This window comes from Cherax quadricarinatus, chromosome 13, assembly GCF_038502225.1.
Source record: "Cherax quadricarinatus isolate ZL_2023a chromosome 13, ASM3850222v1, whole genome shotgun sequence".
Lineage (NCBI taxonomy): Eukaryota > Metazoa > Arthropoda > Malacostraca > Decapoda > Parastacidae > Cherax > Cherax quadricarinatus.
The window spans coordinates 6,499,961-6,516,712 of record NC_091304.1 but is presented as its reverse complement, the minus strand read 5'-3'; the positions used below and the strand labels follow the sequence as shown (position 1 = coordinate 6,516,712).

Below are 16,752 nucleotides of genomic sequence, written 5' to 3'. Positions count from 1 at the left end.
GAGACGAAGGAAGTGGAGGAGAAGGAGGAGGAGGAGGAGAAAGAAGGGATAACCTTGCCCCATGTAATAATGGGGAAGAAGAAAAAGAAGAAGAAGAAGAAGAAGAAGAAGAAGAAGAAGAAGAAGAAGAAGAAGAAGAAGAAGAAGAAGAAGAAGAAGAAGAAGAAGACTAAAAAGAAGAAGAAGAACAATAAGAAGACTAAGAAAAAGAAGAAGAAGAAGGAGAAGGAGAAGAAGAAGAAGAAGAAGAAGAAGAAGAAGAAGAAGAAGAAGAAGAAGAAGAAGAAGAAGAAGAAGAAGAACAAGAACAAGAAGAAGAAGAACAAGAACAAGAACAAGAACAAGAAGAAGAACAAGAAGAAGAAAAAGAAGAAGAGCACTAGAAGGAAGATGATGAAGGGGAACAGGAGGAAAAGAAGAAGAAAAAACAAATTAATGGAAGAAGACGGATATAAAAAAATAATAATACCTTACCTACAAAGTCTGTCAGTTAGTCAATGAATCAATGGGCCAGTCAATTAACCACTCAATGGGTCAACCTGCCCATGGTTTCCCTTAACGAAGCGATCAATCACTCGTGAAGGCTATCAGCCAATCACCCCGAATCAACCAACTCATCAAGCAACCCGAACAATCGATCGGAGTCTCAGTTAATCAGTAGCGCAAGAAGACTCGGGTTGATCCATCAGTCAACCAGTATATAGTGGAATCAAATCCATCACGGACTCAGAGACCTATTTTGGTGGAACGCTTCAGCAAGAATGTAATTTTTTTTTTACCAAACTGTCTCCAAACAGACTTTTAAGCCGCTGGTAAAAACTTCCCGTCCTGTGACTGCCTAAGATCTAAGTCCCACTCTTCACAAGTCCAGTTTCTCACGCGAGGCAGCCACACATATACAGACGGAAAGATATATATATATATATATATATATATATATATATATATATATATATATATATATATATATATATATATATATATATATATATATATATATATATATGTATATATATATATGTCGTGCCGAATAGGCAGAATTTGCGATCTTGCCTTAAATAGCAACGCTTATCTTGCCATATAGGACAAGTAAAAATTTGTGTATACAATAATTTCGCATAAAATCTTTCTCAACCTAACGAAAAAAATATATTTGATTGTGATTGCTAAGTACTAAATTACTGTAAACGTATTTAAAATATATTTAGTTGGGTTAGGCTAAAATAAATTGCTCTTGTTATAATAAGGTTAGGTAAGTTTTCTAAGATTCTTTTGGTGCAAAATTAATTTTTTTTTAAATTGAAAAAAATATATGTTTAAATGTTTAAGAGAAAATTTCAGATAGGACTTAATTTTAAATGAGTTCTTGCTAATTGACCAGTTTTACATATTCGGCACGATATATATATATATATATATATATATATATATATATATATATATATATATATATATATATATATATATATATATATATATATATATCGTGCGTATTAAACCGAATGGTCCAGTTTGGCCTATTTGGCAAGGGTTCACTTTGCCGAATAAGTCGAATTAAAATTTATTTTGCTATAAATCAACGGAAATCGCTCTGAGCATTACGACAAAAATATATATAACATTGATTTTAAAGAATGATAAATAAATTTAAATATAGCAGAATTCAGCTTAAAAGAATTGCGTTAGTTTATAGGTCAGGTCAGATTTTTGTGTTAGTTTATATGTTAGTTTTGTTTTTTATGTCAGTTTTGGAAGGGTTTAATATTTATATATATACAGAGAGAGAGAGTGAGAGAGAGAGAGAGAGAGAGAGAGAGAGAGAGAGAGAGAGAGAGAGAGAGAGAGAGAGAGAGAGAGAGAGAGAGAGAGAGAGAGAGAGAGAGAGAGAGAGAGAGAGAGAGAGAGAGAAAGAGAGAGAGAGAGAGATAGAGAGAGAGAGAAAGATAGAAAGAAACAGGTACACAGACAAATGACGGTAAGGTTCAGGTCTCAGAGAGTGCAGGTGTAATCCACAGCTAAAAATTCGACTCCTGTACCTTTTGGAACCTTTGGAACCTTTGTCTTCTGACTTATTAATACTTTTGTTTCCCCCACAAGCTTTATAAACTTGTCTATTGTTGTTTGACTGTTTGCCTACACTTTGTTTTGTTTATTGAAATTGCTTTAGATTTATTCCTAACAGTGGGCTTGATTTTTTTTTGTTTGCTTGTTGCTATTGTTGGTTTAGTTCCTCTGGTTTAGAGATGTTTTTATTTCTCTTGGTTTAGTTGGTCTGGTATTCTTGTTTTTTTAATTATTGTTAATTATTGTGGTTTTGATTATTGTTGGTTTAGATTGTTGTGGTTTTGATTGTTGTTGATTTAGATTGTTGTGGTTTTGATTGTTGTTGATTTTAAATGTCGGCTTTATTTGTTGTGGCTTTAATTGTTATCATATTTAACTGTGTGTATTTGCTTCCTACTTGCCTAAAATCTGCCTAGAGGTTGTTCCGGGGGTCGACGCCCCCTGGTCCAATCAATGACCAGGCCTCCTAGTAGATTAAGGTCTGATCAGCCAGGCTGTTAATCTCAGTAGTAGTACCAGTAACCAGTGTACCAGTAGATGACTCACTACCAACCGTCTCTGCGTGAATCACTGTCTGTATTCATATTGTGCTGACCACAGCAGTATTTCAAACACCCCCCTCACATATGGGTACTGGGGTTAGTTAGTTATACGAGAGTGAGCAAGGAGGCAGGTCACGGCTGTTTGGCTCTTCCATACTTACCGTTATAATTATACGTACTTCCAGCCTACGTGAGTATTACTTTACCCTATCCACGTGTTCGAACCCCCCACATGATAAATGGTGACAGCGGTGTGATAGCGTGGATTAAGTTTTTTAAGGGTATTTCAAGACGTTAGAAGACTGTTTGTGAGTAGCCGGCGGGTCAAAAGGTGAACCGTAGCTAGCCGCTTACCCTCACTCACCACCTCCACCCTGTCTTCCAGCCTGTCTCCTGTCATCCACCTGCTCCTTCATGCTGTGTGCATCGTTACCCGTCTTCCAGTCAGCCATTCTCGTGGGTTAAGCCAGTCAGCCAACCCAGCTTCTAACCCAGCTCCCAGCTGAGAGAAGTAAGCCACGCAAGTTCCTCTGGAAGTTCCTCTGAAGTATTGTCTTATATATCGCTTTGTGCTCCCTGTTGGATGCTAAGAGTGAATTTCACCATTCCTGTGGCATAGAGTGGCTTATCAAGCCACCTTCATGGGTAGTGAGTGGGGTGCGCGCCAGAGCGCCAGCGAGAGTCACCACCTCACCCACCGCCCCACACTCTCCCTTCACTCACCCACCACCAACCACCCACCTCATCTACTGGTACACTGATTACTGGTACTACTACTGAGATTAATGCCGGCTGCATGCAATCCAACGTAATAAGCACAATCCGGCTGATCAGGTACTAACTTTAGGTATGTGTCTAGTTCCCTCTTAAAGACAGTCAGGGGTCTATTGGTAACCGCCCCCCCCCTTTTCTGTACAATAGGAGACTGTTGAAAAGTTTTGGACCTTTAACGTGTTTTGCTTTCGTAAGGAGTGATTTCTATGTGCAAATTTGGGATCAGTCCCTCTAGGATTTTCCAGGTGTAAATTATGATGTATCTTTCTCGCCTGTATTTCAAGTTGTACAGGTCAATTGACTTCAAACGTTTACAGTAATTAAGGTGCTTGACTCTACGTATACATTCAGTAAAGGTAATCTATACATTCTCCAGATCTCCAGTTTCGCCTACCCTGAAAGGGGCTGTTAGTTTACAGAAGTATTCCAGCATAGAGAGGTCAAGTGACTTTTAGATGGTTATTATTGACTTAGCATCTCCTGTTTTGAAGGTTCTCAACATCCATCTTATCATTCTCCTCGTAGTTGTGTTAGTAACATTGTCGTGATCCTTGAAGATAAGATCCTCTGACATCATCACTGCTAAATCCTTCACATTGGTTTTTCTCTCTATTGGGTGGTTAGAATGTGTTTTATGCTCTTCTCTAGCTATTATTTCCTCAAGTTTTCCACGAGGAAATCAATGAAATTAGTCCTTATTGTAATTCATATTATTTTCTGCGGCCCATTGGAAGACTTGGTTTATATCCGCTTGGAGATTTACAGTGTCCTCAGTGCATGACTCTCTCATGCAAATTTTAGTATAGTCTGCAAAGGAAGACACGTCCTATCTGTGGTTAACATCTCCATCTTTGTTAGGTATGGTGAGGAAAATGATGGGAGCGAGTACTGTACCTTGTGGAACACAGTTTGTCACTGTAGCCGTCTCTGACTTAACTCCTTTCACTATTACTCTTTGTGTTCTATTGGTTAGAAAGTTAAAGATCAGTTTGTGTTTTGATTGTTATCGATATTTTTTAAATTACTAACAATAATATTAATATTACCACCACCATTTTAACCACCTCCACCACCCACACCACACCACCCCCACCCCCACCACACCACCACCACCCCCACCACACCATCACCACCCCCACCACACCACCACCATCCCCACCAAACCACCAACAACCTCACCATACTTCCTCTTTCCTCCTACCACAACTTAACACTCCTCCTTTGTCTCTCCCACAGTGCGACACAATGTAACTCACTCGTCTCTCCCACAGTACGACACAACGCAACACTTTTGTCTCTCCCACAGTAGGACACAACGTAACTCTCCTCCCTTGTCTCTCCCACAGTGCGACACAACGTAACTCTCCTCCCTTGTCTCTCCCACAGTGCGACACAACGTAACTCTCCTCCCTTGTCTCTCCCACAGTGCGACACAGCCGTGGGAACCAAGTCATTCTTCGACATGATGTACAAGGAGCCCAGGAAAGTGATGCTCTTCGGCGCCGCCTGCACCCACGTCACCAGTCCCATCGCCAAGGCTGCCAAACACTGGAATATTGTACAGGTACACCTCATGCACTCACTGCAGTGCCACATTGTACACTTTAAAACCTGTGTACCCACTACCAGAACGAATATTGTACGGATAACCATTGCACTCACTACAAACACGAATATGACTCACGAAATCGTAATGACACAATTGCAAACAAACCATACCACGGGCGGGGTTAGAACCCACGATCAGACTCTCTGATCGCGGATTCTAACCCCGTTCGTGGTATAGTTTGTTTACAAACGCGAACATTGTACAAGTAAACATCCCGCTACTAATACTGACATATTTAACAGGTAAATACGTGGTTTTAAAGGGCACGTGAGCAACACTACGACATACCTGTTTATTAGGAAACGTTTCTGTCCTGGGACCAGAACCGAAACGTTTTTTTTAAACCATTTGTCGGTATCAATTACGAAAGGTTTAAAGTAGGTTTACACACTACAGACACTGGTAAATTATGCATGTATACATGTAAACTGTCGATAATAGTAAAGAAACATGTAAAAGGATGCAGGAGGTAAACATATGCAGGAGGTAAACATATGCAGGAGGTAAACAGGTGAAGGCAGTCAATAGATGCAGGAGGTAAACAGATGCAGGAGGTAAACATATGCAGGAGGTAAACATATGCAGGAGGTAAACATATGCAGGAGGTAAACATATGCAGGAGGTAAACAGGTGAAGGCAGTCAATAGATGCAGGAGGTAAACAGATGCAGGAGGTAAACAGATGCAGGAGATAAACAGATGCAGGAGGTATATACATGCAGGAGATAAACAGATGCAGGTGGTAAACAGATGCAGGAGGTAAACAGATGCAGGAGGTAAACAGATGCAGGAGGTAAACAGATGCAGGAGGTAAACAGATGTAGGAGGTAAATAGATGCAGGAGATAAACAGATGCAGGAGATAAACAGATGCAGGAGGTAAACAGGTGCAGGTTAACAGATGCAGGAGGTAAATAGGGAGCAGGAGGTAAACATGTGCGGCAGGTAAACAGGTGAAGGTCAACAAATGCAGGAGGAAAACAGTTGTAGAAGGTAAACAGGTGAAGGAGGTCAACAGATGCAGGAGGTAAACAGGATGTAAACTGATGCCGGAGGTAAACAGGTGAAGGAGGTAAACAGATGCAGGAGGTAAACAGGTAGTAAGAGGTAAACAGGTGCAGGAAGTACAAGGAGACTTACCCATAAATCACGAACCCGCTTGGGAACCGAACACACTATCAGTGAACCACAAGCCTCAGAACTGACGCAACTCATAACTATGTAACGCAAAATTTACGTTATATAGTTGTGGGAGACGCAACGTTGGTGTTACATAGACAACAGTACTGTAACACAATACAAATTTAAACTATACAAATTTATCAATACAAACTATGTATATTCCCTGTAAGATCATTAAGAGAGAGTGGTAATAACAATGGTAATGGAGGATGATAAGGGGAGATTACTAGCGGATTTATTCTCCCTTTTTAACGTAATAGCGTTGCAAATCCCTATGGTTAATCCCTGGAGCCGTGTGATGGTAGTTATTTTTTGGGAGGATTTGTGTTGACAGTGATAGGAATAATGTGAGAGAGGAGGATAAAGGAAGAGAGAGGGAGTGAGAGAGAGAGAGAGAGAGAGAGAGAGAGAGAGAGAGAGAGAGAGAGAGAGAGTGAGAGACAGACAGACAGACAGAGACAGAGAGAGAGACAGTCAGACAGACAGACAGACAAACAGACAGACAGACAGACAGACAGACAGACAGACAGACAGACAGACAGGTAGATAAAGACAAACAAAAAAAAGAGAGACATAGGAATAAAGGTAACTATAGTAGAAGAAAGTCAAAGGAACACTAAATAGACAGAAATTAAGAAAACTGTATACAGAGAAATAGAGAACAAAAAAGATATATAAATAAGATGAATAAATCATAAGGCAAGCTTAGGAAAAATAAAATATTGACGAACTGGAACATTGTGAGAGAAGAAAGGGCATGGGAAAAAGAGAACAAAAGAGGAAGAAGTCGAGAGGGGAAAAAAAAAAAAACAGACAATGGCAGAGCCAAAAAACAAAGTTCTATTCTAATTCTAAGTCATTCAACAAGGCATACGTCTCCGGGGAAAAGAAATTCAGAGGCATTTATATGCTGCTTTGTGGGATGTAACGACGTATTACTCTAATTATCTGAAATTTTTACAACTACATATATATATATATATATATATATATATATATATATATATATATATATATATATATATATATATATATATATATATATATATATATATATATTCAACAAGTCGGCCGTCTCCCACCGAGGCAGGGTGACCCAAAAAAGAAAGAAAATCCCCCAAAAGAAAATACTTTCATCATTCAACACTTTCACCTCACTCACACATAATCACTATTTTTGCAGAGGTGCTCAGAATACAACAGTTTAGAAGCATATACGTATAAAAATACACAATATATCTCTTCAAACTGCCAATATCCCAAACCCCTCCTTTAGAGTGCAGGCATTATACTTCCCATTTCCAGGACTCAAACCATACCCCGGCCGGGATTGAACCCGCGGTCAGAGAGTCTCAAAACTCCAGACCGTCGCGTTAGCCACTAGACCAGCTAGCCACAATAAGATTCGTCCAACTAGGTATATTTCTACACCATAGGAAGGTTAGCACAGGCACCACTGTGACCACAAATGCAAGTTTTTACAGACGAATCTCCAGCTAGCGTGGCCGTGACGAACTCTAGCTCAAGTCCCCTCACTGCCGTCAACATGACTCACGAAATCGTAATGACACGATTGCAAACAAACCATACCCCGGCTGGGATTGAACCCGCGGTCAGGGACTTGAGCTAGAGTTCGTCACGGCCACGCTAGCTGGAGATTCGTCTGTAAAAACTTGCATTTGTGGTCACAGTGGTGCCTGTGCTAACCTTCCTATGGTGTAGAAATATACCTAGTTGGACGAATCTTATTGTGGCTAGCTGGTCTAGTGGCTAACGCGACGGTCTGGAGTTTTGAGACTCTCTGACCGCGGGTTCAGTCCCGGCCGGGGTATGGTTTGTTTGCAATCGTGTCATTACGATTTCGTGAGTCCAGGACTCAAGTCCGGTTATATAAAATAACCGGTTTCCCTGAATCCCTTCACTAAATATTACCCTGCTCACACTCCAACAGATCGTCAGATCCCAAATACCATTTGTCTCCATTCACTCCTATCTAACACTCACGCACGCCTGCTGGAAGTCCAAACCCCTCGCCCACAACACCTTTACCCCCTCCCTCCAACCTTTTCGAGGACGACCCCTACCACGCCTTCCTTCCTCTACAGATTTATACGCTCTCCATGTCATTCTACTTTGATCGATTCTCTCTATATAACCAAACCACCTCAACAAACCGTCTTCAGCCCTCTGACTAATAATTTTATTAACTCCACACCTTCTCCTAATTTCCACAGGACATCTCCACTGCCTCCAACCTCCTCCTTGCTGCAGCATTTACAACCCAAGTTTCACACCCATATAAGAGTGTTGGTACTACTATACTTTCATACATTCCCTTCTTTGCCTCCATAGATGACATTTTTTGCCTCCACATATACCTCAATGCACAACTCACCTTTTTTCCTTCATCACATCAATGATTAACCTCATCCTTCATAAATCCATCCGCCGACACGTCAACTCCCAAGTATCTGAAAACATTCACTTCTTCCATACTCCTCCTTCCCAATTTGATATCCAATTTTTCTTTATCTAAATCATTTGATACCCTCATCACCTTACTCTTTTCTATGTTCACTTTCAACTTTCTACCTTTACACACATTCCCAAATTCGTCCACTAACCTTTGCAATTTTTCCTTAGAATCTCCCATGAGCACAGTATCATCAGCAAAAAGTAACTGTGTCACTTCCCATTTTGTATTTAATTCCCCATAATTTAATCCCACCCCTCTCCTGAACACCCCAGCATTTACTTCTTTTACAACCCCATCTATAAATATATTAAACAACCATGGTGACATTACACATCTCTGTCTAAGACCTACTTTTACCGGGAAGTATTCTCCCTCTCTTCTACACACCCTAACCTGAGCCTCACTATCCTCATAAAAACTCTTTACAGCATTTAGTAACTTACCACCTATTCCATACACTTGCAACATCTGCCACATTGCTCCCCTATCCACTCTGTCATATGCCTTTTCTAAATCCATAAATGCAATGAAAACTTCCCTACCTTTATCTAAATACTGTTCACATATATGCTTCAACGTGAACACTTGATCTACACATCCCCTACCCACTCTAAAACCTCCTTGCTCATCCGCAATTCTACATTCTGTCTTACCTCTAATTCTTTCAATAATAACCCTACCGTACACTTTTCCTGGTATACTCAGTAAATTTATTCCTCTATAATTTTTACAATCTGTTTTGCCCCCCTTCTCTTTATATAAAGGGACTATACACACTCTCCACCAATCCCTAGGTGCCTTCCCCTCTTTCATACATTTATTAAACAAAAATACCAACCACTATGTCCCCCCCTACTTTTAATATTTCTGTCATGATCCCATCAGTTCCAAATGCTTTACCCCCTTTCCTTTTACATAATGCCTCAGGCACCTCCCCCACACTCACATCCTGCTCTTCTTCACTCCTAAAAGATGGTATACCTCCCTGGCCAGTGCATGAAATTACCGCCTCCCTTTCTTTGTCGACATTTAAAAATTCCTCAAAATATTCTCGCCATCTACCCAAAACCTCCATCTCCCCATCTACTAACTCCCCTTCTCTGTTTTTAACTGACAAATCCATTCGTTCTCTTAACTTGTTTAACTCACTCCAAAAAATTTTCTTATTTTCATTAAAATTCCTTGACAGTACCTCTTCCACTCTATCATCCACTCTCCTTTTGCACTCTCTCACCACTCTCTTCACCTTTCTTTTACTCTCCATATACTTTACTCTTCTTGTAACACTTCTGCTTTGTAAAAACCTCTCATAAGCTACCTTTTTCTCTTTTATCACACCCTTTACTTCATCATTCCACCAATCACTTCTCTTTCCTCCTGCACCCACCCTCCTATAACCACAAACTTCTGCCCCACATTCTAATACTGCATTTTTAAAACTATTCCAACCCTCTTCAACCCCCCCTCCCCACTACTCATACCTGCACCAGCCCACCTTTCTGCCAATAGTTGCTTATATTTCACCCGAACTTCCTCCTCCCTTAGTTTATACACTTTCACCTCCCTCTTACTTGTTGTTGCCATTTTCCTCTTATCCCATCTACCTCTTACTCGAACTGTAGCTACAACTAGATAATGATCCGATATATCAGTTGCCCCTCTATAAACATGTACATCCTGGAGCCTACCCATCAACCCTTTATCCACCAATACATAATCTAACGAACTACTTTCATTACGTGCTACATCATACCTTGTATATTTATTTATCCTCTTTTTCATAAAATATGTATTACTTATTACCAAACCTCTTTCTACACATAGCTCAATTAAAGGCTCCCCATTTTCATTTACCCCTGGCACCCCAAATTTACCTACTACTCCCTCCACAACATTTTTTCCCACGTTAGCATTAAAATCCCCAACCACAAGTACTCTCACACTTGGTTCAAAACTTCCCACGCAATTAAGAACATAAGAACATAAGAACGAAGGAACACTGCAGCAGGCCTACTGGCCCATGCGAGGCAGGTCCAAGTCTCCTACCGGCTTAAGCCAATGCACCCAACCTAGTCAGGTCAGGTCACCTTGACTTAAGGGAGGAACACGGCAACCGTCCTGGTAGCACAAGCTAATCAGGTCCAACTCACACCCACTCATGTATTTATCCAACCTATTTTTAAAGCTACACAACGTTCTGGCCTCTAGGACTGTACTTGGGAGTTTGTTCCACTCATCCACAACTCTATTACCAAACCAGTACTTTCCTATATCCTTCCTGAATCTGAATTTTTCTAACTTAAAACCATTGCTGCGAGTCCTGTCTAGGCTAGATATTTTCAGCACACTATTTACATTCCCTTTATTTATTCCTGTCTTCCATTTATACACCTCAATCATATCCCCCCTAATTCTACGTCTTTCTAGAGAGTGCAGATTCGGGGCCCTTAGTCTATCCTCATAGGGAAGGTTTCTGATACATGGGATCAACTTTGTCATCCTCCTTTGTACATTTTCCAGAGCATTTATATCCATTCTGTAATACGGTGACCAAAACTGTGCAGCATAATCTAAATGAGGCCTAACCAAGGATGTATAGAGATGAAGAACAACCTGAGGACTCATATTATTTATGCTTCTTGATATGAAGCCAAGGATTCTATTAGCTTTATTGCGAACACTTATGCACTGTTTTCTTGGTTTCAGATTACTGCTAACCAGAACTCCTAAATCTTTTTCGCAATCCGTAATATTAAGATCTACATTATTTAGTTTATATGTGGCATGGTTATTGTCATGTCCAACATTTAGAACTTTGCATTTGTCTATATTAAACTGCATCTGCCACCTCTCCGACCACTGCATCAGTCTATTCAAATCTTCCTGGAGTGCTCTAATGTCCTCGTCAGAATGAATTCGACGGCCTATTTTGGTGTCATCGGCAAACTTGCTGATGTCGCTCTTTATGCCCTCATCTATGTCGTTTATGTATATTGTGAACAGCAGGGGGCCCAACACTGACCCCTGTGGAACACCGCTCGTGACGCTTCCCCACTCTGATTTCTCCCCATTTATGCAAACTCTCTGCTGCCTATTTGTCAACCATGCCTCTATCCAGGAAAAAATTTCTCCTCCTATTCCATATGCCTTAATTTTCCTCAATAGTCTCTGATGTGGGACCCTGTCAAAAGCCTTACTGAAGTCCATATACACAATATCATATTCATTACCATGATCTACCTCCTCAAATACCTTAGTGAAAAAAGTTAATAAATTCGTAAGGCAGGAACGCCCCTTTGTAAAACCATGTTGAGATTCGTTGATTAATTTATGCTTTTCAAGGTGGCTACGAACTGCCTCGGCAATTATTGATTCCATAAATTTTCCCACTATGGAGGTTAGGCTTATTGGTCTATAGTTCGAAGCTAAGGACCTGTCACCTGCTTTGAAAATAGGTATCACATTTGCCATTTTCCACTTATCTGGCACCATGCCAGTTTGTAGTGATATGTTGAAAAGATTAGCCAAAGGTTTGCTAAGCTCCTCTTTACATTCCTTTAGAACCCTTGCATACAGTTCCTCAGGGCCTGGGGATTTGTTAGGTTTTAATTTATCTATTTGCCTAAGGACCATGTCACTTGTGACCCTAATCGTGCACAGTTTATTATCGTCCTGTTCCACATAATTTATCATTTCTGGAATATCGCTGGTATCCTCCTGTGTAAAAACTGAGAGGAAGTATGTGTTAAAACTTCTACACATTTCCTTATCACTGTCTGACCCGAGGAACTTTTGAGTGGGCCTATCTTGTCCCTGATCTTACTTCTGTATACCTGAAAGAATCCTTTTGGGTTAGTCTTCGAATCTCTTGCAACTTTAACCTCACAATCTCTTTTTGCTTTTCTAATTCCTTTTTTTATTTCTCTCTTTAACTGAATATATCGATTTCTTAATTGCCCCTCTCCTCTTTTGATTTGCCTATATATGCGTCTCTTTTGACCAATCAAATATTTTAATCTATTGTTCATCCATTTAGGATCATTTTTGTTTGATCTGATTTCCCTATTTGGAACATAATTTGACTGAGCAGCTAGAACTATGCATAAACGCTTACTATAACCCACTTCTCACATCCAACCTTTATTTTACTCCACATAATCCTTGAATTAATACATTTTTAGTCCATCTTTTCCTGCCATAACTTATCCTTCAACATTATTGCTACTCCTTCTTTAGCTCTAACTCTAATAGAAACCCCTGACCTAATCCCATTTATTCCTCTCCACTGAAACTCACCCACCACCTTCAGCTTTGTTTCACTTAAAGCCAGGACATCCAGTTTCTTCTCATTCATAACATCCACAATCATCTCTTTCTTATCATTTGCACAACATCCACGCACATTCAGACTTCCCACTTTGACAATTTTCTTCTTCTTATTCTTTTTAGTAATTTTTACAGGAAAAGGGGTTACTAGTCCATTGTTCCCGGCATTTTAGTTGACTTTTACAACACGCATGGCTTACGGAGGAAAGATTCTTATTCCACTTCCCCATGGATATAAAAGGAAAAGTAATTAGAACAAGAACTAAGATAAAATCAAAGAAAACTCAGATGAGTGTGTATAAATAAACGTGTACTTGTAAGTTTAGTGTGACCTAAGTGTAAGTAGAAGTAGAAAGACGTACCTGTAATCTTGCATATTTATGAGACAGACAAAAGACACCAGCAATCCTACCATCATGTAAAACAATTTACAGGCTTTTGTTTTACACTCACTTGGCAGGACGGTAGTACCTCCCTGGGTGGTTGCTGTCTGCCAACCTACTATATATATATATATATATATATATATATATATATATATATATATATATATATATATATATATATATATATATATATATATATATATATATATGATGTACATATATATATATATATATATATATATATATATATATATATATATATATATATATATATATATATATATATATATATATATATATATATACATATATGTATATATATATATATATATATATATATATATATATATATATATATATATATATATATATATATATATATATATATATATATATATATATATATATGCAAAAACAACCACTCTGAAAGAATAGAGAAATTCCAAGCGCTTTCGTGACTACTCACATTATCCTTGATAATGTGAGTAGTCACGAAAGCGCTTGGAATTTCTCTATTCTTTCAGAGTGGTTGTTTTGCATATTCTGAAATCACCTGTTTACTGTGATCTTATTGCATATATATATATATATATATATATATATATATATATATATATATATATATATATATATATATATATATATATATATATATATATATATATGTCGTGCCGAATATGTAAAACTGGTCAATTACCAAGAACTCATTTAAAATTAAGTCCTTTCTAAAATTTTCTTTTATACGTTTAAAGATATGTTTTTTTCATTAATGTTAATGTAAAAATTTTTAATTTTGCACCAAAAGAATCTTAGAAAACTTACCTAACCTTATTATAACAAGAACAATTTATTTTAGCCTAACCCAACTAAATATGTTTTAGATTTGTTTACAATAAGTTAATACTAAACAAACTCAGTGAAATACATTTTTTTTCGTTAGGTTCAGAATGATTTTGGCGAAATTATTACATACACAAATTTTCACTTGTCCTATATGGCAAGATGAACGTTGCTATTTAAGCCAAGATCGCGAGTTCTGCCTATTCGGCACGACATATATATACAAACACTGATCTCTGGCTGAAGGAGACTCGAACCTACGAACCTTAGGACAAGGTACGCAGTGCTTTACCAATCTACCCACACTGGAGAATACCTTGGCGTGTAGCATGCGCTACACGTTTGATCCAAGGCAGCCAGCTTTCAGATCCAAGCTGGCTGCCTTGGATCAAACGTGTAGCGCAAGCTACACGCCAAGGTATTCTCCAGTGTGGGTAGATTGGTAAAGCACTGCGTACCTTGTCCTAAGGTTCGTAGGTTAGAGTCTCCTTCAGCCAGAGATCAGTGTTTGTGTATTTTTCGCCTGCTATCGCGAATTCCTTGCGCATATATATATATATATATATATATATATATATATATATATATATATATATATATATATCCACCGAGGCAGGGTGACCCGGAAAAGAAACACTTTCACCATCATTTACACTATCACACTATCACTGTCTTGCCAGATAGAGAGATAAGGAGAAGCCCATGCAGACTCTTTATCAGGACGGCAGACCTTCCTGGGGAGAGGTCAACCTCCTGGCCACCCACACGAACCTTCCTGGTGAGAGGTCAACATCCTGGCCATCCACACCAACCTTCCTGGTGAACCGTTAACCTCCTGCCCACTCACACCAACCCTCCTGGTGGGAGCTCAACCTCCTGGTCACCCACACCAACCTTCCTGGTGAGAGGTCAACCTCCTGGCCACCCACACCAACCTTCCTGATGAATCATCAAACCCCTGGCCACCCACACCAACCCTCCTGGTGGGAGCTCAACCTCCTGGCCACCCACACCAACCTTCCTGGTAGGAGGTGAACCTCCTGGCCACCCACCAACCTTCTTGGTGAACCGTCAACCTCCTGGCCACCCACCAGTCTTCCTGGTGAACCGTCAACCTCCTGGCCACCCCCCACTAACCTTCCTGGTGAACCATCACTCTCCTGGCCACCCACATCAACCTTCCTTGTGGGAGGTCAACCTCCTGGCCACCCACATCAACCTTCCTTGTGGGAGGTCAACCTCCTGGCCACCCACACCAACCTTCTTTGTAGGAGGTCAACCTCCTGGTCACCTGCACCAACCTTCCTGGTGAACCGTCAACCTCCTGGCCACCCACACCAACCTTCCTGATGAATCGTCAACCCCCTGGCAACCCACACCAACCCTCCTTGTGGGAGCTCAACCTCCTGGCCACCCACACCAACCTTCCTGGTGGGAGGTGAACCTCCTGGCCACTCACCAGGCTTCCTGGTGAACCGTCAACATCCTGGCAACCCACACCAACCTTCCTGGTGAACCATCACCCTCCTGGCCTCCCACGTCAACCTTCCTTATGAGAGGTCAACCTTCTGGCCACCCACACCAACCTTCGTTGTGGGAGGTCAACGTCCTGGCCACCCACACCAACCTTCCTTGTGGGAGGTCAACCTCCTGGTCACCCGCACCAACCTTCCTGGTGAACCGTCAACCTCCGGGCCACCCACACCAACCTTCCTGGTGAACCGTCAACCTCTTGGCCACCCACACCAACCTTCCTGGTGCACAGTCAATCCCTGGCCACCCACACCAACCTTCTGGTGCACAGTCAATCCCTGGCCACCCACACCAACCTTCTGGTGCACAGTCAATCCCTGGCCACCCACACCAACAGAGTTTTCACTTACTAAGTCGGCTCAGCAGACAGCCTACTTGACCATTGGCTAATCTGTGAGAGATTTTTTTTCCTCCAACGAGCGCAGTTTCATCCTAAAATAGGTCAGATTATCCGTTACCCTGACGGTCAACACGCACACTCTTCCAGCACTCCCACATCTTTGCTGTTAGCCAAACAATTTACTTAAGAATTTATATCTAGATACTGCTACTATTACTTATTATTATTATTATTATTATTATTATTATTATTATTATTATTATTATTATTATTATTATTATTATTATTATTATTATTATTATTATTATTACTATTATTATTATTATTATTGTTATTATTATTATTATTATTATTATTATTATTATTATTATTATTATTATTATTATTATTATTATTATTGTTATTATTGCTTGGAATTCAGTATTACAATTATACACTAAATGGATATCAGTGAGTTCTGATCTTCCCATGTATCCACAAGTGATTGACAAGCTTGATTGACAGGTGTCTACACTTGACTGACAAGTGTCCAAGCTTGTCTGACAGGTGTCCACACTTGAGTGACAAGTGTCCAAGCTTAACAAGTGTCCACACTTCACTGACAAGTGTTAAAGCTTGTCTGACAGGTGTCCACACTTGACTGACAAATGACCAAGCTTTGTGACAGGTATCCACACTTGAC

General features: G+C 40.0%; 1 protein-coding gene across 7 annotated transcripts in view; it reads left to right on the top strand.

The window, feature by feature from the left end:
• Positions 1-16,752, top strand: part of LOC128688501 (uncharacterized) — a 784,466-nt gene that overhangs the window by 392,183 nt on the left and 375,531 nt on the right. For all 7 annotated transcript variants that reach the window (XM_070084425.1, XM_070084432.1, XM_070084431.1 and 4 more), the window contains one exon: positions 4,807-4,944. In XM_070084425.1, the coding sequence (XP_069940526.1) occupies positions 4,807-4,944 (138 nt within the window). The remainder of the gene's footprint in view (positions 1-4,806; positions 4,945-16,752) is intronic.